The following is a 26,112-nucleotide window of genomic DNA, read 5'->3' as shown; positions in this document are numbered from 1 at the left end:
CGTGCAGTTTACCTATAAATAAGACATTACTTACCTCTGGGCAGGTCGACGAGTGCGTCATACGTGGAAGCGAAGACCATGGCGCCGCCGGGACCGAACCCCACACGACTGTGGCGCGCGCGACTCACTGACAGATCCGCTATGCAAGCCGCGTCCAGTTTACCTATAAATAAGACATTACTTACCTCTGGGCAGGTCGACGAGTGCGTCATACGTGGAAGCGAAGACCATGGCGCCGCCGGGACCGAACCCCACACGACTGTGGCGCGCGCGACTCACTGACAGATCCGCTATGCAAGCCGCGTCCAGTTTACCTATAAATAAGACATTACTTACCTCTGGGCAGGTCGACGAGTGCGTCATACGTGGAAGCGAAGACCATGGCGCCGCCGGGACCGAACCCCACACGACTGTGGCGCGCGCGACTCACTGACAGATCCGCTATGCAAGCCGCGTCCAGTTTACCTATAAATAAGACATTACTTACCTCTGGGCAGGTCGACGAGTGCGTCATACGTGGAAGCGAAGACCATGGCGCCGCCGGGACCGAACCCCACACGACTGTGGCGCGCGCGACTCACTGACAGATCCGCTATGCAAGCCGCGTCCAGTTTACCTATAAATAAGACATTACTTACCTCTGGGCAGGTCGACGAGTGCGTCATACGTGGAAGCGAAGACCATGGCGCCGCCGGGACCGAACCCCACACGACTGTGGCGCGCGCGACTCACTGACAGATCCGCTATGCAAGCCGCGTCCAGTTTACCTATAAATAAGACATTACTTACCTCTGGGCAGGTCGACGAGTGCGTCATACGTGGAAGCGAAGACCATGGCGCCGCCGGGACCGAACCCCACACGACTGTGGCGCGCGCGACTCACTGACAGATCCGCTATGCAAGCCGCGTCCAGTTTACCTATAAATAAGACATTACTTACCTCTGGGCAGGTCGACGAGTGCGTCATATGTGGAGGCGAAGACCATAGCGCCGCCGGGACCGAACCCCACACGACTGTGGCGAGCGCGACTCACTGACAGATCCGCTATGCAAGCCGCGTCCAATTTACCTATAAATAAGACATTACTTACCTCTGGGCAGGTCGACGAGAGCGTCATACGTGGAGGCGAAGACCATGGCGCCGCCGGGACCGAACCCCACACGACTGTGGCGAGCGCGACTCACTGACAGATCCGCTATACAAGCCGCGTCCAGTTTACCTACAAATAAATAAGATAAAATGTGTGAAATGCTCTCTGATATTGATAAAATGAGTGTCATTACAGAATTTACTATGAGCATATTTAGATTCTGTATTGACAGATATATAGACTGACAAATAATTAAAGATATTTGCAATTTCAAATATATATTCCTCATATAAGGAATTTTTGGAAATACCATTTAGTTAATTGACCGAGCGTTAGCGAAGGTCTCCGTTACAGCTTCAACAAAAAAGCTTACGTACTTGTTCCCTTCTACAGGTCGCAATTCTCAACCGATTTTCTTGAAATTTTGTGAGCAGGTTGAATAATTAAATATATTTTTTTTGTTGATGCAGTTTTTGTTTATTTTTTTTCCAAAATGGAGGAGCTATACATTTATATAGTTTTAAGCTTTGCTCGTGAGGTCTACAGCTCACAGGGCCACTAGTTTATTGGCGTGAAATGTCTATGTCAAAGTTAAGGTTGACTGGTAGAGAATGCTTTTGGCATTAAGTCCGCCTTTTGTACGATAAGTTTTTCTTTTGTGCAATAAAGTTTAAATAAATAAATAAAGTTAAGATTTAGATTAGCCTATTCATATAGGGACTGCGTGTTGGATAGTTTACGACCTTAAGGCCACTTGCACCATCCGACTAACCCGGGGTTATCCGGTTAACCATGGTAACTCCAGGTTTAACCAGTTAACCCCGGGTTAGAGATGGTGCATGTGGCCTAAGGTTGTAAACTATCCAACACGCAGTCCCTATAGGAATAGGCCAACAAAAGTGTCATATTTACCAGCTATAGTCAGTTTGAATGGCAGCACTTTCCTATGGTACTTGAGTACGATTTTCTCTGGATTCACGATGAGAGGCCGCATAGGTAAATCTGCAAAGTTCGTATAGTATTAATCTTCGAGCAACACCGGGAAGGGAGACGGCATTCGTACTATTTCCCCTCTGCCGAAGCATAGGCACAACTGTACCTATAGCATTGACGTATATCTCAGGAATGGCCTTACGGGCACTAAAAATGGTACTAGTTCAGCGGTGTCACCCACGAATTCGAGCCAATCGTGCAGTCTAAAGGCCCCTGTACACAATGGGCCAGCGCCGGCCAGTCCAAGGGACGCAGCCATGCGGTACAATGAGATAGCGATATCTCTTGCTCCCTCTAATGCATAAATGCGTCCCTTGGAGTGGCCGGCGTTGGCCCATCGTGTAGAGGAGCCATAACGCAACTAGTTGCGACCAATCGCGCGCGTGATGTGAACTCATCAACCAATCGCGTTGTAGCGGTGTCACACCGCTGTATTGGCCCCATTCATGCCCCATTCTTATTGCCCGTAAGGCCAGTCCTGATATATACGTCAATGACCTATGGCGATGCGTGTAGTGACTTATCCGTACACAAAAAGAGATCGAGGTGTTCAAGATTTGTCTTTGCCGTGTGTCATTTTCTATGTATTTGTGTCGTCATTATCATTACAAATTGGATTTGGTATGTAGCGAGTGAAAAACGGCAGAATCATTTGTACGGTAAAATATCGCTTGGGCTCCTCCCTTCCGACGTGTCGGAAGCCCGTGTTGGTCGAAGGTATTAATATAACATTTTTGTAAATGCAGTATCAAATCTTATGTCTACGTATATTAAAATACGACATAACTATTAAGCAATGATATTATATAAGTTAACGCATATCGCTGCCCCAATATTACAGGGTTCTATGTTACATTTTCAAGATAGTTGAAATTCGACTTAATGTCACTATGTTCAAATTTCAGTTCGATAAAAGTGAAACATAGAACCCTGTAATATTGGGGCAGCGATATGTTGCTTGAAAATATAAAGAAAATAGTAAATTCTTGTATATTTTGTAATAATTATTGATATGTAAAATTTGAATATTGTAACAAATAATATTTGTTATGTGCTAGATACGTAGACATGGGCACAAGTGAGGGGGAAGTGATGGGGATCGTGGTGGGCGCAGCCACGCACACATGTAAGCATACGCTAGACGTATATATATCATTATGTTTGATGTTACTTCCACATATTTATTATGAAATGATGATAGGAACTATTCGTCAGACTTACCCACGCCAGACGATATGTCAGGTAAGTGCACTAATGCTCCGGTCTCCTCTACGACGGGGGGCAAGTTGTCGCGCGGGGCCAGACGGAACACGCTCCGCGGCGCGGGCACTTGCTGGTCGCCCGTCGACGTTGACGTGCCGTCGTCCATATCCATGTCTGTACGAAATAGGAGTGTTACCACAGAATAAATAATAGTACTACCGTACAGAAAGGAAACTTCCTACAAAACCGAAGTTTGACAGCGGTTCAGAGGGTCTACAGCGAACCACTTTCGACGTGTTGTCTATGTCACACTTACGTACGAATTTACAAGTGCGACAGAGAGGCTTCACGTCGAATGTAGTTCGCGGTAGCCCCGCAGGGTCGAATCATGCTGTCCCTGAATGCTAATATATGGTATTATCCCTTTCGGCTATTGAGGGTTGTCAAAATTCAAGCCATTACCTTATCTGTGGTCGTGCACGCGAAGGGACGTTAAGTTGTGTCAACCCTAATAATTGCTCGGAGCAATGCTGAACCGAATGGAACCGAGTTTGCCCGAAGGGCGGAGTTTCACACCCCTGGTATTACAAGCCAGAACTCATTAGGTAGTCAGCCGGGGTGAATAGGGATGGCTGTGGTGAATAGGAACAAAACTTAAAATACTACTAAAATCTAAGGTAAACTCCATTCAAAAGTTTGATCAGATACCGCAATTTTAATAACAAAACTTCCGTGAGACAGACTTACTAAATATATTAAGAACGGGTCACTCACCAACGCAAGCTCCTGATGACACTCCTCGGTACGGAGTGAAACATGTCGAGCGTTTTTCGACTTAAAATACGTGAGTGACCCCGTTCTTAATATACACGGTGGCTAAAAAATAACTGCATTCCCGTTGCCAGGGAGGTTTCGGGATTATACAGAGCAACCAATGGTGTTGGTACCATAGTAAAAGTTGCTCTGTATAATCCCAAAACCTCCCTGGCAACAGGAATGCAGTTATTTTTAGCCACCCTGTATTTAATATAGACACCGCAATGTAATGAAAATTGTATGCAAGTTCTTGAACCGTCTAAATGGGGCGTAATACTTACCATCAATGCAATGCAATGGGCAATGGAGAGGGCTATGCTGGGAGTCTCTCTGCGTGATCGCATCAGAAATGAGGCCATCCGCAGCAGAAACCGATGTAGCCCTCCGAATCGCTAAACTTAAGTGGCAGTGGGCGGGGCACATTGCCCGTAGAACCGATGGCCATTGGGGCGGAAAGGTTCTCGAGTGGCGACCACGTACCGGAAGGCACAGCGTGGGTAGACCCAACAAGGTGGACCGACGACCTGGTAAAGGTCGCGGGAGTCCGCTGGATGCGGGTGGCGCAAGACCGGTCATTGTGGCACTCTATGGGGGAGGCCTATGTCCAGCAGTGGACGTCCTCTGGCTGATATGATGATGACTTACCATCAGCATAAATGGATGCCTTCATCAATTGAACATGGTGGCTCTGTCTGTTCTCCAAACGGGCCAGTTCTGCTGTGGGACTCTTCACACCAAACCCTAGCAAGAAAACAAGTTGTTCTTCAAAAAAAAATTGTTAATATATTACATAAGATTATAAAATCATCGACTGTACTTTGTGGCTTTCCATCACAGAAGGGTTCGTATGCATCAAGTGCAATAAAGACGGAAAGTCACAATAGGGTATTTTCCTACTAGTCAAATCAGTTACTTTTTAGAGCTGTCAAAACGATTTGCCAATATGGAATTTATATGAAACATTACATCGTGGCGTCACGGTCAACTCGCCTACTTTTTATATTTCTATCCGACTTATTAAATAGAACTTGTGTTTAAAAATAACTACTATCTGTGTTTTTCTAATAATTATCTGGTGCTTTATTTCATGCACGGTGTGAAATAATTTATTTTAAATACAGTATAATACCCTATTGAGCTTCAGGTTCAGGTCTCGATTCATTCATTCAAAATTCAAGGCATTATCTTAACTGTGGTCGTACACGCAGAAGGAAGTCAAGTGGTGCCAACCCTAATAATTGCTCGGAGCAATGCTGAGTCGAACGGAGCCGAGTTTGCCCGAAGGCAGGAGTGTCTCCCCACTGGTTTAGATACAAGGCATCTATTTCTGAATATAGGTAATTTTTGAAGTATTACCTCTGGTAGAGTCGTAGAGGCTCTGAGGCTCGCCGTTCTCTTCTGTCGTGTCCATATCAAAGGCTGCAAAGTAAAAAACATAGGATATTTCATCTTTGAAATAGATTATAAAAACCGGCCAAGTGTGAGTCGGACTCGCGCACGAAGGGTTCCGTACCATTACGCAAAAACAGCATAAAAATCACTTAAATATTTATTTTATTTTGTTTTTAGTATGTGTTGTTATACTTATTATAGCGGCAACAGAAATACATCATCTGTGAAGATGTCAACTCTCTAGCTATCACGGTTCATGAGATACAGCGTGGTGACAGACAGACGGACGGATAGCGGAGTCTTAGTAATAGGGTCCCGTTTGGGTACGAAACCCTAAAATGCTAAAAAGCAGGTAAAACACAGAAGTCATATAATATTATTAACAAATCTTCGAGTTGGTAACTCCATAAACAAGAAATTGGTCTATTTTTTTATTAAATGATACACGGGAACACGATTGAAGCGCCATCTGTGTCATGTTTTGCGCGTTGAGAGTTGAACTGTGCAAGGGTTATCAAACGTCATAATTTCATGGAAATTTGTCGTTTAAAATAACACTTGCACAGTCTGGGCTATTAAAATCACTGACAACTTAACTTGGTCTAACTCTATACTCTGTATCTTTAGGTATTTTAATAAAAGTAAACAAAATCTACCCTCAAATGGCTCCTTAAGCCAGTTGAGGGTAGATGAAAATATTACACGATCAAATAATGTAGGTTAAAGTGAGGTCGTTCAGTGACAGATCCAGGCGCTTTTCCATTTGGTTGGTTAACCAATAAATGTTATAACTACCCGAAAATGTACAAATTGTTTGTTTACTTTTATTTAAATACCTAAAGATACAGAGTATAGTCTCATACAATATCCATATGATAGAGGAAAAAAGCTTTACCTTTCCCCGCCTGTCCCAGCAGATCAAGAGACGTATGCTGCATAGCATACAAGCTATCATCTCCCAATCCCGGCGCTCCGAGGCCACCGAGGCCGGGCCCGCTGAGGCCGAGGCCGCCGAGCCCGGGGCCGGCGAAGCTGCTGAGGCCTCCTAGGCCTGGGCCGAGACCGCCGAGGCCGGGCGCTGCTGATACTGGTGGTATTTGAGCTGGGAAAAAAAGTTTAATGAAGAATCACATAAAATTTATAAACAGATATAGATAGGGTGGTATTCCACCTGTCCAATATTTGATCAAATGTGCATTGCGTCTCACTCTCTCATTAAGCAAAATGTGAGACGAAAATACAAATTTGATCAAATATTGGACAGGTCGAATACCACCCTAAGCCTCGGTTTTCCTAGGATAGCGGTGCCGTCATATAGCGGCCGTCTCCATACAAAATGCTACGACATCCATATTTAGCCGTATTATTTTGTATGGACCGCTATATGACGGCATCGCTACCCTAGGAAAATCGAGCTTAAAATAGCGACTTTATTATTAACAACGTAAGATTCAAATTCCAATCAAATCAAATCAAAATCAAATCATTTATTTTCAGGCTACTAAGGCCCATAGATACATACCTTACAAACTAACACATATATACAATAATAAAAAACTTAAATACTAAATAAATCATTTTCGTGACGCAGTTTTCTGTTTCGGCGTCACTTGCTCTGGATTTGGCTTGTAATTTATATCATTGCAGTAAACCCTCGTCCTATATTTACTATCGTTTTGTTGGTGCTTCGGCACCACTCCTTGCATTTTGACGTAATTTGACATTCCTTGACAATTCATTGGCATCCGCTATTGACACAATCCAATCCAATCCAATGACACGCAGTCAGTACCTGGTGCAGCATTTTTCTGCAAAGTTTCGTTGACTAGCTGCCGCTTGAGCACGGTCGGCGTTGGATCGTCCTCCTCATCGGAATCGGTTAATCCGTACTTGCTGAAATGCTCCACCTGTCAAACATAGTTAAATTAGTTAATCATCATATCATGTATAATAAAGGTTATAGAACACACCAGCTCAGTGTGCGTAGACTTCTAGACGTGCACGTGCGCTAAAATGTTTGGGCCGCGCACGCACACGTCACGCAAGCGGTGTGCCGTCTCTAATAAGGATTTGTATAATACAACGTGCACGCACACGCACAGGCCTTATCAACGTTCGTCTCACAATCACAAACCCACATAAACAACTAAATAAATTTAAAATTTAAATTTACATATCTATGTATCCTTACAACACACAACGTCTTTTTAATATTATAAGGATAGGATCGCTGTGATAAAACATCGCAACGTGACCCTTCAGCTGCTGACTTGCGTACTCGTGCGCGACTTCATACTTGAGGTCACGCTATATATTATGGAGTTGCGCGCGAGAACGCAAGTCATGCTAGAAGGTCTGATGGTCGGGTCGTTATGATCGTCCTGACGAGTAGTGGATGACTATTGAAAAGAAATGTACAATACGGTGATAAAAGATACATTACTTTAGACAAAACGCTTATTATAGTTATTATAAGTTTATATGTGACGTTCGCAATCAAAAGGTACCACTTTGTCGCTTACCATAAAGACGAAATTTGCTTGTATCTTTAAACGAATAATCTGTCAGGTCAGAGCGTCCTTGTCACATATTTACTCACATTTATAGACGGGTCTAACGCGAATTTTATTCAATTACCTTGATTTACCGACGTTTCGACAGTTTTCACTGGTCGTGGTCGCGGCTGACTGATGTCCCAGCAAAATGTCAAAACAGAGATTTGTGCAACTACCCGACGAAAAGTGTGGTATCGTCTTGGGTCGTCCCATTCGTTTTCCGTCAAGTTCTTAAATAAGTCCTATTCTGCTTTCGTCACTCATTCTACATTCGTCACAATCGTCGGTGACTTTCAATGTAGAATGAGTGACGAAAGCAGAATAGGACTAATTTAAGAACTTGACAAAAAACGAATGGGACGACCCAAGACGACACAAAAAGTGTATGGAAAAAACACATCACACACACACACATACACACACACATATAGGTCACATATTTGACGTGAGAACTAACCCGGAACACCCAGCTGCCGGTCTGCGGGCGGTACTCGATGAACTTAGTGTCGTGTTTGTCGCACACACGGCGCAGCTTGCCCTCGTAGTCCATTGTTAGTAATCTGTAACAAATGTTTACTTCAGTTAACAGTTCATTTATTGACGTCATCAACTGCATATAAAACGTAAACATGCAAGGTTAGTTCCCAACTCTAAGTTTCATTAAATAACAAACCAATTTTCCCATCTGCCCATACAATAGGGATGTCTCCTGTATTTCAAATAAATTATTTTACACCATGCATGAAATAAAGCACCAGATAATTATTAGAAAAACATCGAGATAGCAGTTATTTTTAAACACAATTTCTATTTAATAAATCGGATAGAAATATAAAAAGTAGGCGAGTTGACCGTGACGTCACTATATTAATTTAGTTTTCATATAAATTCCATATTAGCAAATTGTTTTTGACAGTTCTTTTTTTTATTGGAAAAAGGTAAACATTTGACCACAATCTCACCTGATGGTAAGTGCCGATGCATTCTAGGATGGAACATGCTTACCTAATAAAAGATGTCTATTCACTCTCGATTTTAAAAGATCCAAGTTATAGTTGAATCATCGAGAGCGTGGAATTGCATATGTAGTAGTATTGTTTGTTTACAGACATTCTATATTTGAATTTTCTATTTTCTTGTACTATCAGCATACAACCACTACAAATGCAATTCCATCTTCTCGATAATTCAACTATACACTATATAGTTGAATTATCGAGAAGATGGAATTGCATTTGTAGTGGTTGTATGCTGATAGTACAAGACGAACTGGTGGACTGGGAATAAATTTGCAGGAAGTGAAAGTTCTAGAAAATAAACTGATTTGACTAGTCGCAGAATACCCTATAATTTGTGAACTGTACCTCTCAGGGTCCGTGATGGGAGTCTTCTCCGTCTTGTCCCGCGGCCAGATCCGGTCGAGCGTGACCACGGCGCGCCGGTTCAGTCCTTGGCCTACTGGCGGCTTGTCAGAATACTCAGGGTACACTATCTTTAGCAAGTGTATGGAAGATGACAGATATGATGGTTACCTCTCCGGGTCCGTGATGGGGGTCTTCTCCGTCTTGTCCCGCGGCCAGATCCGGTCGAGCGTGACCACGGCGCGCCGGTTCAGCCCTTGGCCTACTGGCGGCTTGTCAGAATACTCAGGGTACACTATCTTTAGCAAGTGTATGGAAGATGACAGATATGATGGTTACCTCTCCGGGTCCGTGATGGGGGTCTTCTCCGTCTTGTCCCGCGGCCAGATCCGGTCGAGCGTGACCACGGCGCGCCGGTTCAGTCCTTGGCCTACTGGCGGCTTGTCAGAATCCTCAGGGTACACTATCTTTAGCAAGTGTATGGAAGATGACAGATATGATGGTTACCTCTCCGGGTCCGTGATGGGGGTCTTCTCCGTCTTGTCCCGCGGCCAGATCCGGTCGAGCGTGACCACGGCGCGCCGGTTCAGTCCTTGGCCTACTGGCGGCTTGTCAGAATCCTCAGGGTACATTATCTTTAGCAAGTGTATGGAAGATGACAGATATGATGGTTACCTCTCCGGGTCCGTGATGGGGGTCTTCTCGGTCTTGTCCCGCGGCCAGATCCGGTCGAGCGTGACCACGGCGCGCCGGTTCAGCCCTTGGCCTACTGGCGGCTTGTCAGAATACTCAGGGTACACTATCTTTAGCAAGTGTATGGCAGATGACAGATATGATGGTTACCTCTCCGGGTCCGTTATGGGGGTTTTCTCGGTCTTGTCCCGCGGCCAGATCCGGTCGAGCGTGACCACGGCGCGCCGGTTCAGTCCTTGGCCTACTGGCGGCTTGTCAGAATCCTCCGGGTACACTATCATCTTTGGGAAGTGTGTGGAAGATGACAGATATGATGGTTACCTCCCCGGGTCCGTGATGGGAGTCTTCTCCGTCTTGTCCCGCGGCCAGATCCGGTCGAGCGTGATCACGGCGCGCCGGTTCAGTCCTTGGCCTACTGGCGGCTTGTCAGAATCCTCAGGGTACACTATCTTTAGCAAGTGTATGGAAGATGACAGATATGATGGTTACCTCTCCGGGTCCGTGATGGGAGTCTTCTCCGTCTTGTCCCGCGGCCAGATCCGGTCGAGCGTGATCACGGCGCGCCGGTTCAGTCCTTGGCCTACTGGCGGCTTGTCAGAATCCTCAGGGTACACTATCTTTAGCAAGTGTATGGAAGATGACAGATATGATGGTTACCTCTCCGGGTCCGTGATGGGGGTCTTCTCGGTCTTGTCCCGCGGCCAGATCCGGTCGAGCGTGACCACGGCGCGCCGGTTCAGCCCTTGGCCTACTGGCGGCTTGTCAGAATACTCAGGGTACACTATCTTTAGCAAGTGTATGGCAGATGACAGATATGATGGTTACCTCTCCGGGTCCGTTATGGGGGTTTTCTCGGTCTTGTCCCGCGGCCAGATCCGGTCGAGCGTGACCACGGCGCGCCGGTTCAGTCCTTGGCCTACTGGCGGCTTGTCAGAATCCTCCGGGTACACTATCATCTTTGGGAAGTGTATGGAAGATGACAGATATGATGGTTACCTCTCCGGGTCCGTGATGGGAGTCTTCTCCGTCTTGTCCCGCGGCCAGATCCGGTCGAGCGTGACCACGGAGCGCCGGTTCAGCCCATGGCCTACTGGCGGCTTGTCAGAATCCTCAGGGTACACTATCTTTAGCAAGTGTATGGCAGATGACAGATATGATGGTTACCTCTCCGGGTCCGTTATGGGGGTTTTCTCGGTCTTGTCCCGCGGCCAGATCCGGTCGAGCGTGACCACGGCGCGCCGGTTCAGTCCTTGGCCTACTGGCGGCTTGTCAGAATCCTCCGGGTACACTATCATCTTTGGGAAGTGTGTGGAAGATGACAGATATGATGGTTACCTCCCCGGGTCCGTGATGGGAGTCTTCTCCGTCTTGTCCCGCGGCCAGATCCGGTCGAGCGTGATCACGGCGCGCCGGTTCAGTCCTTGGCCTACTGGCGGCTTGTCAGAATCCTCAGGGTACACTATCTTTAGCAAGTGTATGGAAGATGACAGATATGATGGTTACCTCTCCGGGTCCGTGATGGGAGTCTTCTCCGTCTTGTCCCGCGGCCAGATCCGGTCGAGCGTGATCACGGCGCGCCGGTTCAGTCCTTGGCCTACTGGCGGCTTGTCAGAATCCTCAGGGTACACTATCTTTAGCAAGTGTATGGAAGATGACAGATATGATGGTTACCTCTCCGGGTCCGTGATGGGGGTTTTCTCCGTCTTGTCCCGCGGCCAGATCCGGTCGAGCGTGGCGCGCCGGTTCAGCCCTTGGCCTACTGGCGGCTTGTCAGAATCCTCCGGGTACACTATCATCTTTGAGAAGTGTATGGAAGATGACAGATAGGATGGTTACCTCTCCGGGTCCGTGATGGGGGTCTTCTCCGTCTTGTCCCGCGGCCAGATCCGGTCGAGCGTGACCACGGCGCGCCGGTTCAGTCCTTGGCCTACTGGCGGCTTGTCAGAATCCTCAGGGTACACTATCTTTAGCAAGTGTATGGAAGATGACAGATATGATGATTACCTCTCCGGGTCCGTGATGGGGGTCTTCTCCGTCTTGTCCCGCGGCCAGATCCGGTCGAGCGTGACCACGGCGCGCCGGTTCAGCCCTTGGCCTACTGGCGGCTTGTCAGAATCCTCCGGGTACACTATCTTTAGCAAGTGTATGGAAGATGACAGATATGATGGTTACCTCTCCGGGTCCGTGATGGGGGTCTTCTCCGTCTTGTCCCGCGGCCAGATCCGGTCGAGCGTGACCACGGCGCGCCGGTTCAGCCCTTGGCCTACTGGCGGCTTGTCAGAATACTCAGGGTACACTATCATCTTTGGGAAGTGTATGGAAGATGACAGATATGATGGTTACCTCTCCGGGTCCGTGATGGGGGTCTTCTCCGTCTTGTCCCGCGGCCAGATCCGGTCGAGCGTGACCACGGCGCGCCGGTTCAGCCCTTGGCCTACTGGCGGCTTGTCAGAATCCTCAGGGTACACTATCACCTCCTTATTTAAGAAATGTACTGGAAAATAACAATTTAATTTTAAATGAATCATCTCAAGAAGTTAAAAGTAATACAGTCAGCAATAGTTGCTAAGCGGGTGAGGTGTTCAAAATGATCTTAACGCGGCTTTATTGTTAAGAGAATAACAGCGCGTCAAGGTAATTTTGAACACCTCGCCCGCTTAGCAACTTCTGCTGGTGACCGTACTTAAGCAAAAAAACCAAAAAACAGAGCGTAGGTAAAAAAACTTGCTCGTATGAATTCATAATTAGAAAGAGTGGAAAATCCGCCCGCTTTCGTAAAAAACTGCGCACTTTCTTGGGATTAGAAATCGCAACGGCAGGGAGTCCTTTAAGATGTACAGTCACCAGCAATAATATGTTACACAATGATATCTGACAATGGTCGCAAAAATATCTGACACGATCTTATAAGTGGAGCCATAAGCAGGGGAGGTCACCTCTCTCTGCAGCTGACTGTACAATGACAGAGTGAGATAATGTCATCATCTATGTATGATCAAGTTTCAGCTTAGACGGCTATTTAGACAAACAACTTAGTAGGGGTCAAATCAAATTGCTTTTTTTTTCAGAGGTGTTCGAAATTTTAATGTCATTACCACATCGATTTTGATATAGTAATGAAGCTATTAGGTCATTACCTATGAAATTGGCGTTTTGTTCGGAGAATTTCAACGAAACACGAATTTCCATACAATTAATTTTGCGGATATTTTTTTGATGGCTAATTCAAACCAAACAAAATTTTTCCAGTAATTTTTGACACCTTTAAGGTATGTTTTCAATATCTCCATTTCTTGAAAATTGGTACCATTAGAAAAATATAAGTAATTTTAATACTCGAACCGACAGCACATGAAAAGACCTATTTTCAAGGCTTAATTCTGAACACTTAACAATAAAAAATAACAATTAATTGTATGTAAAATCGTTGTTTATTGAGTGCACTGTAGTTTTATTGTAATTGTGTATGTACTTTTGTAAAAAAAAAAAAACTAGGATCAGACATATATATTTTTTTTTTTTTTTTTTTTTTAAACTTTATTGCACAGTAAAAAATATACAGTGACAAAAGGCGGACTTAATGCTACACGGCATTCTCTACCAGTCAACCTTTAGGCCAAACAGAGAAGCATAGTTGGTGCGGGGTATGTAAAAACACTAAAACTTGATGCTTAAAATTAATAGGTACAAATATAAATGTAATACGAAGATAAAATAAATATATATACAACAACGATATATACGTATATGTATACAATAATGATATATAATATATATATATATATATATATATATATATATATATACCTGCTCCTAATTTACTATGATTTAATTATGAGACTTTTCAAAAAGATACTTGCGCAGCTTGCGCTTGAACGTTAACTTAGTATCGGCTTGTCGTATGCTGAGAGGCAAATCATTCCAGAGACGGATGGCTTGCACGGTGAATGATTTGGACATAGCACTAGAACGGTGATGCGGGACAGCTAAAACAAGTTTACGAGCAGTGCGAAGTTCGCATCCGGGTCGGGCAGTTACAAATTTAAATTCAGATCTCAAGTAATCTGGCGCCACTGGGTCAAATAGAATGGAGAACAGGGTGCATAAACTTTTGAGACTTCTGCGCTCACGAATACGAAGCCAGTTGAGTTTATGGCGAAAGGCGGATACGTGGTCATATTTCCGGAGGCCATAAATGAACCGAATACAGTTGTTCTGTAGTCGGTCGAGCTTGTCCAGTAATTCTTGCGTCACATTAGTGCAGCACACATCACAATAATCAATGACAGGTAACACCAGTGCTTGAATAAGGAGAGTTTTGGTAGAAATCGGTAGAAAATGTTTAAACCTATATAGCGAGCGCAAGGTATACGTAACTCTTCGACACACATCGGACACTTGGGGTTCCCAGGTCAGGCCACAGTCAAACAGCAATCCTAAGTTTTTAACTTTGGTGGAAAAAGGGATGACAATATTTTCGAAGAGAATCGGTGCAACATACGTGAAGTCCTTATTTAATACCAGACGCGGATTCCCGATAATGATAGCCTGACACTTGGAGGGATTCACAGCAATTCCGAAGTCTTTGGACCAAGATGAGATGCGATTGAGGTCATCATTCAATCTCGACCTTATATCTATGAACAAAAACGCCAATTTCATAGGTAAGGACCTAATACTAGTGGCTCTGTGAGCTGTAGACCTCGCGAGCAGAGCTTGAAATAACATGGTGCTAAGAGCTTTAAATACACCGTGTTTTTTTTGATTTCCGTTAATTTCAAGGGTGCATTCCTGAGCTTAAATCAAGTAACTTTCTCAAAGACACCGATGTTCTAATTAAGTCCATTTCGGAGATAATCCATAATTTATTTTTTTACTATAAGGCCTCTACAAGCGTGTACACTTGCCTTAGGGCCGGCTTACATATTGATTAGTGTTTAGAATGAGTTCATACATTTGCTACTAAACTTAAGTACAATCTCGGTCGATTGATGTACGAAATGACATTGATATGTCACAGATTTCAATTGTTTGGTTGAGTTAAATGTAATGCCCGTGTTACAACAACGCTATATGCTACATTTAATTACTTTTTAAACAAAAAAAAAACAAAAAAGAAAACAAAAAAAAAATTTTTTTTTGAAAATTAACTATGCCATTTAGTTCTTATAAACGTACTTAACTATACCCCGAAGTTAACGGAATTCAATAAAAACACGGTGTATAGTAAATTAAAGAAAAACAATACGAAATTTATGTGTAAAAAAATACAAAAAGTTATAATATCCCAGCATACAATTACTGGGGATCGAACCCAGACCCTCTGTGCAAACAGAATAAAAAAAACCGGGCAAGTGCAAGTCGGACTCGCGCACGAAGGGTTCCGTACCATAATGCAAAAAAAAAAACTAAAAAAAAGCAAAAAAAAACGGTCACCCATCCAAGTACTGACCACTCCCGACGTTGCTTAACTTTGGTCAAAAATCACGTTTGTTGTATGGGAGCCCCATTTAAATCTTTATTCTGTTTTTATTATTTGTTGTTATAGCGGCAACAGAAATACATCATCTGTGAAAATTTCAACTGTCTAGCTATCACGGTTCGTGAGATACAGCCTGGTGACAGACGGACGGACGGACGGACGGACGGACGGACGGACGGACGGACGGACGGACGGACGGACAGCGAAGTCTTAGTAATAGGGTCCCGTTTTACCCTTTGGGTACGGAACCCTAAAAAGCGAACGTTTACAAACTGAGCCAAATAGTTCTTAGATGGGTTGACGAAATTTAGCTACTCCTTCTCAAATTAAAATTAGTTAAAATTAAATATCTAAATACCGCCTAAACCAGCGATAATTTTTTTCTGCATTTTTTGCTATTAACTCTGTAAACATGTTTCAAAAAGAAAAAAGTCTTATGATATCGATACGACTATTTGTTTAGGCGCCAGGTATCACGACTCCGCCATTTTTAAAAATTTCCAAAAACCGGATTGACAAAAAAATTTTATTTAGTCATAAAATTCGGTCACAAAATTTCACGAGAATCGGTTAAGAATTGCGACCTGTAGAGGAGAACATCCGGACATACGAAAGCAAAATGCCCGAGTCAAAACGTAGACCTTCGCTTCGCTTCGGTCAATTACAACATTTAACAGATTAGAGATTTGCTGTAACAAAACAGTTTATCTTAATGTTGGCCATTATTTACGGATATTGAAGGCATCATAGCCCTGGTTATTTATGATATGGCCTTCGAAGAGTAACATATTATTGCAATAGACTGTACCGCTAAAATTAAGTAGTAACTTACCCAATGCATCTAGGTCTAGGTTGGCAACGTCGACCTCACAATCGTAGAACACATTCCCGTAGTTCTTTCGACCGATAGTCAGGTGTGGGACCACGCACGAACCATCCGGACGCATGTATGCTATAGAACAAAAGTAGACATTAAAATATTGAATATTGTCATCGGCAACATTAAGAGCCACCCCACACTAGCGTCTCCTGAGCGTCGGCGTCTAGTCAACTCTATGGCTGCTGCTTGACGCAACGTGGGCGCAACTGCGCAGCGACGTCATTTTCCATAGACGCTCAAGGGACGCTAGTGTGGGGTGGCCCTAAAGGCCTGCTAGGCTTTTTGGTCGAGTTGTGATGGCAGGAATAGTCCCGGCAACCCATCACGCAAAATAGGCGCAACATAATTACGTCGAGTTGCGGAAACCAAGCCCGCTAAAACTTATAACTATTGAAAATTGTTTACCATTTAAACAGTTATAATTATAAGTTTTTTTATACTGGAATGTCTGCAAAGGTGGCAAACAAGCAAAACACGGAGATTTTTAAAAGGAAACGCGCATGTGGTCTTGTAGTCGCACGCGTCCGTTGGTTGCAGTAACCGCTTTTCACCAGGCGGGCCGTGTACTTGATAGTAGTTTGCAATATACGAGTACATAATGCGAAAAATAATTGTACATTACTGCTCGAAAATTTTATTCAACAAAAATTAAAATGTTCAGCAGTCTCAGATTTTTGCTTAATCTGAAACCGAAAATGAATGAATGGAAACAGAGTGTAACAGTGGTGTATCATTTTAGAATAACCGGGTCCACACAGAGCGAGCATACTGGCGAGGCAATTTCCTCGCGCACAAAGCGGCCAGTGTAGACGTGCCTCGGCCGAGGCGGCGCGCGCGAGGCACGTCTACACTGGCCGTTCTGTGCGCGAGGAAATTGCCTCGCCAGTATGCTCGCCTTGTGTGGACCCCGCTAATGCCGCTGGCCGTTTCATGCATCGCTTCTCTAAGGTGCGATATTTATAGGTATTCTGTGGACCTTAATTGCCTGAAAATAAATGATATTGATTTGTTCACTTACCGACCATCTCTTCTAGCGAGGGTATGGTGTAGTACCCCGGTCTGGTTAGTTTGACGCCCGCCGGGTGCGGCGCGGCCGGCGGCGGCTCGCGGGTCATACTCTCCTCCTCTGAAACTAATACAATTATTAATGTCCTGCGGGCTCAGCACGGTTCCATTTTTATCGACTATCACTATGCGCGTCCCTTTCGCACTTACATACTTGTTAGAACGTGACAGGCATGGTGACAAGGGATAAAAACGCGACCGTGCTAAGCCGCCAGATTCGCATTGTATTGTTGTGGTGCTTTTATGATCAAACCTCGGTTTTGTAGGAAGTTTCCTTTCTGTACCGTAGTACTATTATTTATTCTGTGTCAAAACTCTGCCGACCCCTGCTATAGCGTGTCCGAAATAAAACACCTCAATAAAATATAAGTAAACTAGCTTTTGCCCGCGACTTAGTCTGCGTGGAATTAGTGACAGCAGCTAAAGTAGGTATAGCGCCCGGATAATGCTAATAGAAATCATTCAATTCGCGCATTGCTTACTTCAATTATTAGGCAATGCATTAACTCTTTCAATTCCACCCCCCTTTGCACTCTCTTCAGGGATGATTTCCGACATAAAAACTATCCTATGTCCTTCCCCGGGACCCGGGACTCAAACTATCTCTATACCAAATTTCAACTAAATCGGTTCAGCGTGAAGAGGTAACAGACAGACACACTTTCGCCTTTATAATATTAGTATGGAAGTATGGATAAATACATGCTAGGATACCGTATTGCTGGTATGGTATGGTGGGAGGTAAGGTAAGGTAAATAAATAAATATTAACCATATATTCCGCTCATCTGTTGCGATATCTCGTACGAGGTGCATGCACTCTGTCCTCCCCAGTACTGAAAGACGCTCGAGGTACTGGGATATTGGGATCCTACAGGGGAAAGGAATGATGGGTTAAGTTAGGGTAAGAAGGTAGGGGAACTATATTTATGTAAAGCATCATCATCTCAGCCGAAAGACGTTCACTGCTAGACAAGGGCCTCCCCCAAGGATCTCCACAGCGAACGGTCATTCGCTGCCCTCAACCAACGGTTTCCCGCGACTTAACCACATCGTCGGTCCATCTATACTCTGTATCTTTAGGTATTTAAATAAAAGTAAACAAACAATTTGTACATTTCCGGGTAGTTATAACATTTATTGGTTAACCGACCAATTACAAAACCGCCTGGATCAGTCACTGAAGACCCGACTTTAACCTACATTATTTGATCGTGTAATGTTTTCTTCTACCCGCAACTGGATTAAGAAGCCATTTGAGAATACCTAGACCCCCCCCCCCTTAAGTAAAACGTTACGTAACCACCAAGTGACAATTTTTTTACCTAAAGGCCACAATTATGTGGCGTAAAGTACCGGAAAGTCGCTAAAATAAAATACCTTTGTTATTGTTTTAATCGCGTTAATATTATTAATTACCATTTGAAATGACTATAATTTTGAGAAAAATCACGTTTTAAAAAATGCGTGAAAGAATCTCTCTACGCGACCGTTCTGAAGGGTTAAAAACAATGTTACATAACGCGTAGTTCAAACCCCCCCTCCCGCCTCTGTAACGCATCGTAACGTTTTACAAGACCCCCCTCCCCCCAAATTCGTTACGTAATACTTGAACGCTCCCTTTCCCACGCCGCGTCTTCCGGTACGTGGTCTGTAATTCTGTAACCATACAGGTTTTTTTTTGACAAAAAACAGAATTATATTCAATGACAGTCACTCACCGGACAAGCTGTCGATGTTCTCTTTGTCTCTTTCGCTCCTAACGCCAAGTTCCCGCAATGAGTGTTCGGCTGACGTTTCGGCGGCGGAGGGCGGCGGTTTCCGAAGGGTCTTCGTTGTCAGCCTGTCAAAAAAAGTGTTGATAAAATGAACTAGTGGCTCTGTGAGCCGTAGACCTCGCAAACCCCCATGGCTCCGCCATTTATTAAATAAAAAAAAACTGAATAAGGAGTATTACTTCAATGTTCTGCCGCCAGAGTGCAGCACTAATATGTTTAGTAAACCATAGAGTAACTTATACATACTAGGCCTTAAAATTTTTTTGGCATGACATTGATGCATCAAGGCGGTTTGTTTACAGGTGGTTTACCGCGAAACGCGCATATCGAAATTTCGTTATCTGCCTCTCTATCGATCGAATAGGCAAGAGTGATAGAGAGGCAGAAACCGAACTTTCGATTGTCGTGTTTCGCGGTAGGCCATGTGATTGACCTACTGACGCCCTCTTTCGCAGAGTTTTGCGTAATATTGCCTATTGATATTAAAGTCTCTAAAGTCGAATATTATTTAACAGTTTTGAATGATTCACTGTTACTTTCACTAGAATTATATCGACCGGGATATGGACCGTGATTACCTTTTGTATTGTTTTCGAGCTCCCGATATTTCGACGCAGTTACATGCATCTTGTTCACTGGTAACAAAACAATACAAAAGGTAATCACGATTCATATCCCGGTCGATATAAAAGCCTAACTAATATTATTTAGTGGATAATTGTTTTCCTTCGTATTTTCTCGGAAACGTTCGTATTTGTCATGCTACTTCATGCAACCTTAGTACTTTTTGTACCGAGACTGACTGAAATAGCAAGACACGTTCGTACGTTTCCGTGAAAATACGATGAAAAATAATTATGCACTACATCTATATTTAGGTTCTAGGTTTATGTACATCCTAGTGTGTTGTGAACTTACCAACTAGACCGCCGTTCGGGAAACTGTGCCGGTAACTCCTTATCTGTGAACAATAGGAAGGGATGAAGTTACGTTAATCCAATATCCGTATTTTTAATCTTGTAATATGACATTAAGCTTTCTAAACAGATTATTTACTTTCATTTGCTAAGATACTATGGAAACTTTAATGAATTTAAAATACATCCCAACGTTTCGATCCTTTTACACCGTTCGCGATCAACGGGTGACTGAGGAAAAACTACCCACATACAAAATATAATGAATCAAAAACTATATATTTTAAGGCTGGTTATACAATACATGCAGTTCAATATTTTCGAGTTTATCTCGAACATACAGACATATGGACGCGGCGGCACAGAATAAATAATAGTACTAGGTACAGAAGTTCCACTCTCTAACAAAACATGTCTATTACGACCGATATGACCGCTAGTTGGCGCAAGCGCGAGCAGGCGTCCGTTCCGTAGCGGTGCGCGGCAACTACTACTGCTAGACACCAAAATTGGTGTGGGCCGCATGTACTTGTAGCGACCCGACGGAATCGCGGAGTGAGCCTCGCCTGGCGGAGGAGGGCTTTGTTTTATAAAGTGTAGTGATTTAGTGAAGTACTCACCTAAATCAGGATAGAGTCGGGAAGTAGGCTCTTCCTCGCTTTGCTTCTCCTTATCGTGCCATGGAGCCTTTGGAGAACTGAGCCTGTAAATATAACCAATAAATACTCATACTCATACTCATACTCATTTATTTATAATATAATTACATATTACACGTCAAAAATGGAAATTAAATTAGATAAATTAAGTAATAAGATCCTCATGTCACAGTTTATAAAACAATACAGTCATTGGACGAAGCCGTCTAGACAGGGCAATCGTGCGGGGTGCGAGGGGTGGGTCGAGCGCACCCGAGCTGCATACATCGCCATTGTTAGTAGCTCGGTACGACTTACTTAGCGTGTCTTATTTGCAATGTTTGTAATTATTAGGCAGTTGTGTAAGTCTGTGACAACAATACTGTGCTCTTGTGCGGTGTCGGCATTTACGCAAACATCAAAGGCGTCGGTCCACTGTTACTTTTTACACTATATGCTCATGTTTTGGTTAATAATATATAGATACAAATTTAAATGTTAACACGATGTTATGTAATAAAGATTTGCAACTTACCAACTGGCATGTTTCTCTGAACTGAGTTCTATATCTGAAACAGAGAAGAGTATTTCAGGGACAAAGATGTTTAGTGTGCATAAGATTTGTATTTATTATTTATTGTAATAAGGATAGTTTAATATTGAAGTTCTAGATAATAAGTTTTCTGCTATGCCCCACCCGGGTTTAATAATATGACGTGTATATTTTGTATACTTATGTTATTTAGCATGTATAAATGAAATGAAACAAATTTGGAAGAATTAAAAAAAAAAGTGTATCGTTACGGAGGCTCGCTAAAACCTCGTTATTTTATTATTTATGATTCTTGTAATGTAGGTAGTGAGTCTCACTGTTGCGGCAAGCAAGAAAGTTTACCCAATATGGTAGATGGCGCTGCGCTGCACACATCGCGCGTTTTGAGTTCCCTGCAACCTATATGTAAGCAGCGGCCATTGTCAAGCTTTTCATTTTTGCAATAATCTTTACCGAATTAACATGTATTCGCGTTCATTATTATAATATATAATTGTGTTGCAAATTAGCGTCTTAGTTCTTATAATATGAGTTACTAGAGTGTACTCACTGTTATTATTGCTGAGGTTCCGTCGTCCGTCCGGGTCGCCGTTAGAGTTCACCTCCGCCCGGTCTTTCTCCGTCTGGGTTGGCACGTCTCTGTGGTTCTCTAATGCAGGGGTGTCCAAACCGCGGCCCGCGAGCCAAATCCGGCCCGCGGTGCGTTTGGAGACCCCTGTTCTAATGTAAGTAATGAAACTCACTGTTGTTGTTGCTGAGGTTCCGTCGTCCGTCCGGGTCGCCGTTAGAGTTGACCTCCGTCCGCTCTTTCTCCGTCTGGGTTGGCACGTCTCTATGGTTCTCTAATGCAGGGGTGTCCAACCGCGGCCCGCGGGCCAAATCCGGCCCGCGGTGCGTTTGGAGACCCCTGTTCTAATGTAAGTAATGAAACTCACTGTTGTTGTTGCTGAGGTTCCGTCGTCCGTCCGGGTCGCCGTTAGAGTTCACCTCCGCCCGGTCTTTCTCCGTCTGGGTTGGCACGTCTCTGTGGTTCTCTAATGCAGGGGTGTCCAAACCGCGCCCCCGGGGGCCAAATCCGGCCCGCGGTGCGTTTGGAGACCCCTGTTCTAATGTAAGTAATGAAACTCACTGTTGTTGTTGCTGAGGTTCCGTCGTCCGTCCGGGTCGCCGTTAGAGTTGACCTCCGTCCGCTCTTTCTCCGTCTGGGTTGGCACGTCTCTACTATGGTTCTGCTCGTCTGAAGATCTGCGAAAAATGCTTTCATTGTTTATGTACAGTCGACGTCAAAGATATGTTTACATTTTTCGCCTTATTACAAATGCATAAGGTCTAAAAGTGTAAACATATTTTTGACGTCGACTGTACCTATAAAAAGTTTTTGGCAAAAAGTTCATTTTTGGTACAGTGAAGTGAAGTACAGTGAATATGGGTGTAGCCAACTTATTCAAAAATATGTCCCATAGTTCTTAATTCGCTGACATAAGAGCTATGGGACATATTTTTGAGATGATTTTTGCACCCATATTTTTACAGTTGACTGTACAAACTTTTATAGCTGACTGTACTTTTCTTTCCACAGGTAACGAATACTCAACGAGACAATTCTAACGACCGCACACACAATTATTTTGCATTGTTTTATCACAGAGTTCCCATGGCCACCTCCTGTCGCCATCATCAGATCAGCTCCATGTCATCATAATATTGCATTGTCATCCGATTTATGTATGCAAAATTGCAGCTCAATCGGAAATTGGGAAGTGGGTCAAATTTAGCTTCTAAAATTTGAATAGTAGTCGACATCAAGCGTCAAGTAGCGGAATGTATCAGTACTCAACAATAGATGACGCAACGAACGAAAACTCTAATGGTAACATTCCATTTCTAACCGCAGCTGCACTACCGGTACTGAACGCGTCGCTGTCATTGTCAATTTCCATAGTAAAGTTGACAGTATTGCAGCTGCAGTTAGAAATGGAATGTCACCATAATGCTCAACAATTTTATAACAAGATTATAACCGGATTAACCGGAACTCTATTTTCAACTCCTTCTGCTTATAATATTAGTTGTTAATTGTTTTAGCAGTACATATTTCGTCAGTTGCGACACTTGTGACGTGCGGTACTGATAATTCCACTTCTTGACGCTAGATGTCGACTACGAAATAACTCGCGTTTTAGTAAGAAAACTGATGAATGGAGTTACCACTCTCTTTACTTATATTTCTCTATGTTAGGACATACATTGACAGAACACCTTATAATCTGTATTTTTAGGTATTTAAAAAAGAGTAAAAAAAATATACCCTCAAATGGCTACTTAAGCCAGTTGAGGGCAGATGAAAACATTACACGATCAAATAATGTAGGTTAAAGCACAGTACACTAAGAACAGTAGTGAATCTAAGGCCGCTCGGCAAGTTATTTGCCTACTCTTGCGTTGGCGCTTAGGGTTGTCACTTTTATTTTTAGTTATAGTACATTATTGTCGAGGCTCGGAAGTAGCTACTTGCAGGCTGAGGATTCGTTTTAAACGGACGACCTTGGGAGTCCGTTTAATTGAATCCGAAGCCAGCAAGTAGCCTTCCAGCCGAGTCATATATAGTGCTTTTCTCAAAAATGGTGCAAGAAATACAAATATCATAGAAATATTTTACAAAAGCAACTTTCTTACGTATATATTTTCACAGAAAAAAGTAGAAACAATTGAAAAATTAGCTTTGCCGCCTTTTTATTTTTTTAATAAAAAAATAGAAGTGTATTTTTCTGCCGAAAATACGCCAACCTATTTGAGACAGCTAAATAGTCGCGGTACTAATCATCTGTTTGGCTGTTTAATGGGCCTGTGCCTTCATTTGATATGGCCATTTCAACTTTTAAAAAGTTTGGAACTCGACAAATAATGGAATTTGTATGCAACATTGCAGTCCCAAAATCGAGACTGCAATGTTTTTAACTTTTTAATTTTTGACTGACCATAAACTACGCGCTTCGCAACCTATTTTTTAAACGGCAAAGTCGACTTTGCCGTCCATTTTTGAGATTTGTTGCATACAAATTCCATTATTTGTCGAGTTCCAAACTTTTTAAAAGTTGAAATGACCATATCAAATGAAGGCACAGGCCCATTAAACAGCCAAACAGATGATTAGTACCGCGACAATTTAGCTGTCTCAAATAGGTTGACGTATTTTCGGCAGAAAAATACACTTCTATTTTTTTATTAAAAAAATAAAAAGGCGGCAAAGCTAATTTTTTCAATTGTTTCTACTTTTTTCTGTGAAAATATATACGTAAGAACGTTGCTTTTGTAAAATATTTCTATGATATTTATATTTCTTGCACCATTTTTGAGAAAAGCACTATATATGACTCGGCTGGAAGGCTACTTGCTGGCTTCGGATTCAATTAAACGGACTCCCAAGGTCGTCCGTTTAAAACGAATCCTCAGCCTGCAAGTAGCTACTTCCGAGCCTCGACAATAATGTACTATTGCGTATTATGAGTAGCACTACGTTTCTATTTATTATAATATAATGAAATGTTCTATCAATTCATAAATGAAGTATAAATAAAACGCTTTTTAAATATTAACATTAGGAAATGGCAGTTATTAAAAAAAATATAAATTCGATACAGAAAAATATTCCTCCGGTTTCTGCATGTTCGGAACGCTTTATTGTTAGCGGTTAAAGTAAATTCTCATCCTTACGTATAACTTTAATAGTAAAAAGGTTTTAGGGAAGCATGGGCAAGTAGGTATTATGAAGAATGACAAGTCCGGGTTTGAGGAGTCGTTATTGAGACACTATATTTTTTTTCTACTGTACGACTGTAATTTTTGAATTAAGATTTCTTATACCAAACTGCAAATGGGTATTTTTAATGTACGGGCTCCCAACTCAACTATAATATTCATTTCGATACAGTTTAGTCCACTATAATGAAAATGACCAATCACAGCTCGCCGCGGTGAAGAGGACGAAACAAAACCATAGCTCAAATTAATTATTTATTTTAGGTTGTATAGTAGAAACAATTGGTTCTTAAATTAGAAACGCGCATGTGATACCCTTAATATAGCAACATCCATAGACTACGAAAACCACTTAGTGTTGCTTGTTAGTCTCCATAGGCTACGGTGGCCAAAATCGAGAAAACAACTGTCTAAAATTGAATTTAGCGCGGAGCAAGTACCAGGGCCTCATGAGTTACGAGAAGGTGTCGTTGACCAGCCCGCCGGGCCGCGGCGGCCGGGGCGCGTACCAGTATTATGAAGGTATCGCGGCTGCTCCCGTATCTTAGCTGTATACTTTTGGTTTGGTTTGTTTGTATGATTCTACTAGTTTAAAGTATTATTTTTGTTGATTCGTAGAAAAAGTATTGTATACAATAGTGATATAATCAAGCTTTTCAATCTAGTACCTTACTTATACTATTGCCTCTGTTCATAGTCATGATCAAAAAAATTAAGGCGTACCGTCAGAGCAGACAAATGCGAGCGGGCGGGTAGCGTACTCGAATGCGCGCGATCACAGTCGCGGTACGGCCCACACTGCCGCCACCGTATTCCCCCGTATATTATGCTAATGTGTGCGTGGCAGCGCGTGCGTACACGGCGCCCGGCGCGCACGCACACATTCAAGCCGGCAGCGGCACATTTCTATGAAGATTCACTACTGTTCTTATACTGT

At 43.2% G+C, this 26,112-nt stretch overlaps 1 protein-coding gene and 1 long non-coding RNA gene across 2 annotated transcripts in view; both read right to left on the bottom strand.

Annotated features, from left to right (window-relative positions):
• Positions 1–26,112, bottom strand: part of LOC134802173 (nuclear pore complex protein Nup98-Nup96-like) — a 98,965-nt gene that overhangs the window by 37,499 nt on the left and 35,354 nt on the right. Inside the window, exons 18-34 of the mRNA XM_063774766.1 lie at positions 22,542–22,661; positions 22,160–22,323; positions 21,399–21,432; positions 20,846–20,928; positions 20,227–20,269; positions 19,252–19,373; positions 17,485–17,598; positions 16,419–16,538; positions 12,448–12,598; positions 8,508–8,610; positions 7,288–7,402; positions 6,391–6,597; positions 5,460–5,522; positions 4,749–4,844; positions 3,306–3,461; positions 2,004–2,093; positions 1,092–1,220 (exon numbers count right to left, since the gene is read on the bottom strand). Of these exons, the coding sequence (XP_063630836.1) occupies positions 1,092–1,220; positions 2,004–2,093; positions 3,306–3,461; positions 4,749–4,844; positions 5,460–5,522; positions 6,391–6,597; positions 7,288–7,402; positions 8,508–8,610; positions 12,448–12,598; positions 16,419–16,538; positions 17,485–17,598; positions 19,252–19,373; positions 20,227–20,269; positions 20,846–20,928; positions 21,399–21,432; positions 22,160–22,323; positions 22,542–22,661 (1,910 nt within the window). The remainder of the gene's footprint in view (positions 1–1,091; positions 1,221–2,003; positions 2,094–3,305; positions 3,462–4,748; positions 4,845–5,459; positions 5,523–6,390; positions 6,598–7,287; positions 7,403–8,507; positions 8,611–12,447; positions 12,599–16,418; positions 16,539–17,484; positions 17,599–19,251; positions 19,374–20,226; positions 20,270–20,845; positions 20,929–21,398; positions 21,433–22,159; positions 22,324–22,541; positions 22,662–26,112) is intronic.
• LOC134802544 (uncharacterized) lies at positions 2,111–2,685 on the bottom strand. The gene is made up of 2 exons (XR_010145866.1): positions 2,583–2,685; positions 2,111–2,190 (listed from the first exon to the last, which is right to left on the bottom strand). It is a non-coding gene; the product is annotated as an uncharacterized LOC134802544 (long non-coding RNA).

The sequence above is a fragment of the Cydia splendana genome, chromosome 24, assembly GCF_910591565.1.
Source record: "Cydia splendana chromosome 24, ilCydSple1.2, whole genome shotgun sequence".
Classification (NCBI taxonomy): domain Eukaryota; kingdom Metazoa; phylum Arthropoda; class Insecta; order Lepidoptera; family Tortricidae; genus Cydia; species Cydia splendana.
This window is presented reverse-complemented; position numbering and strand designations above follow the sequence as displayed.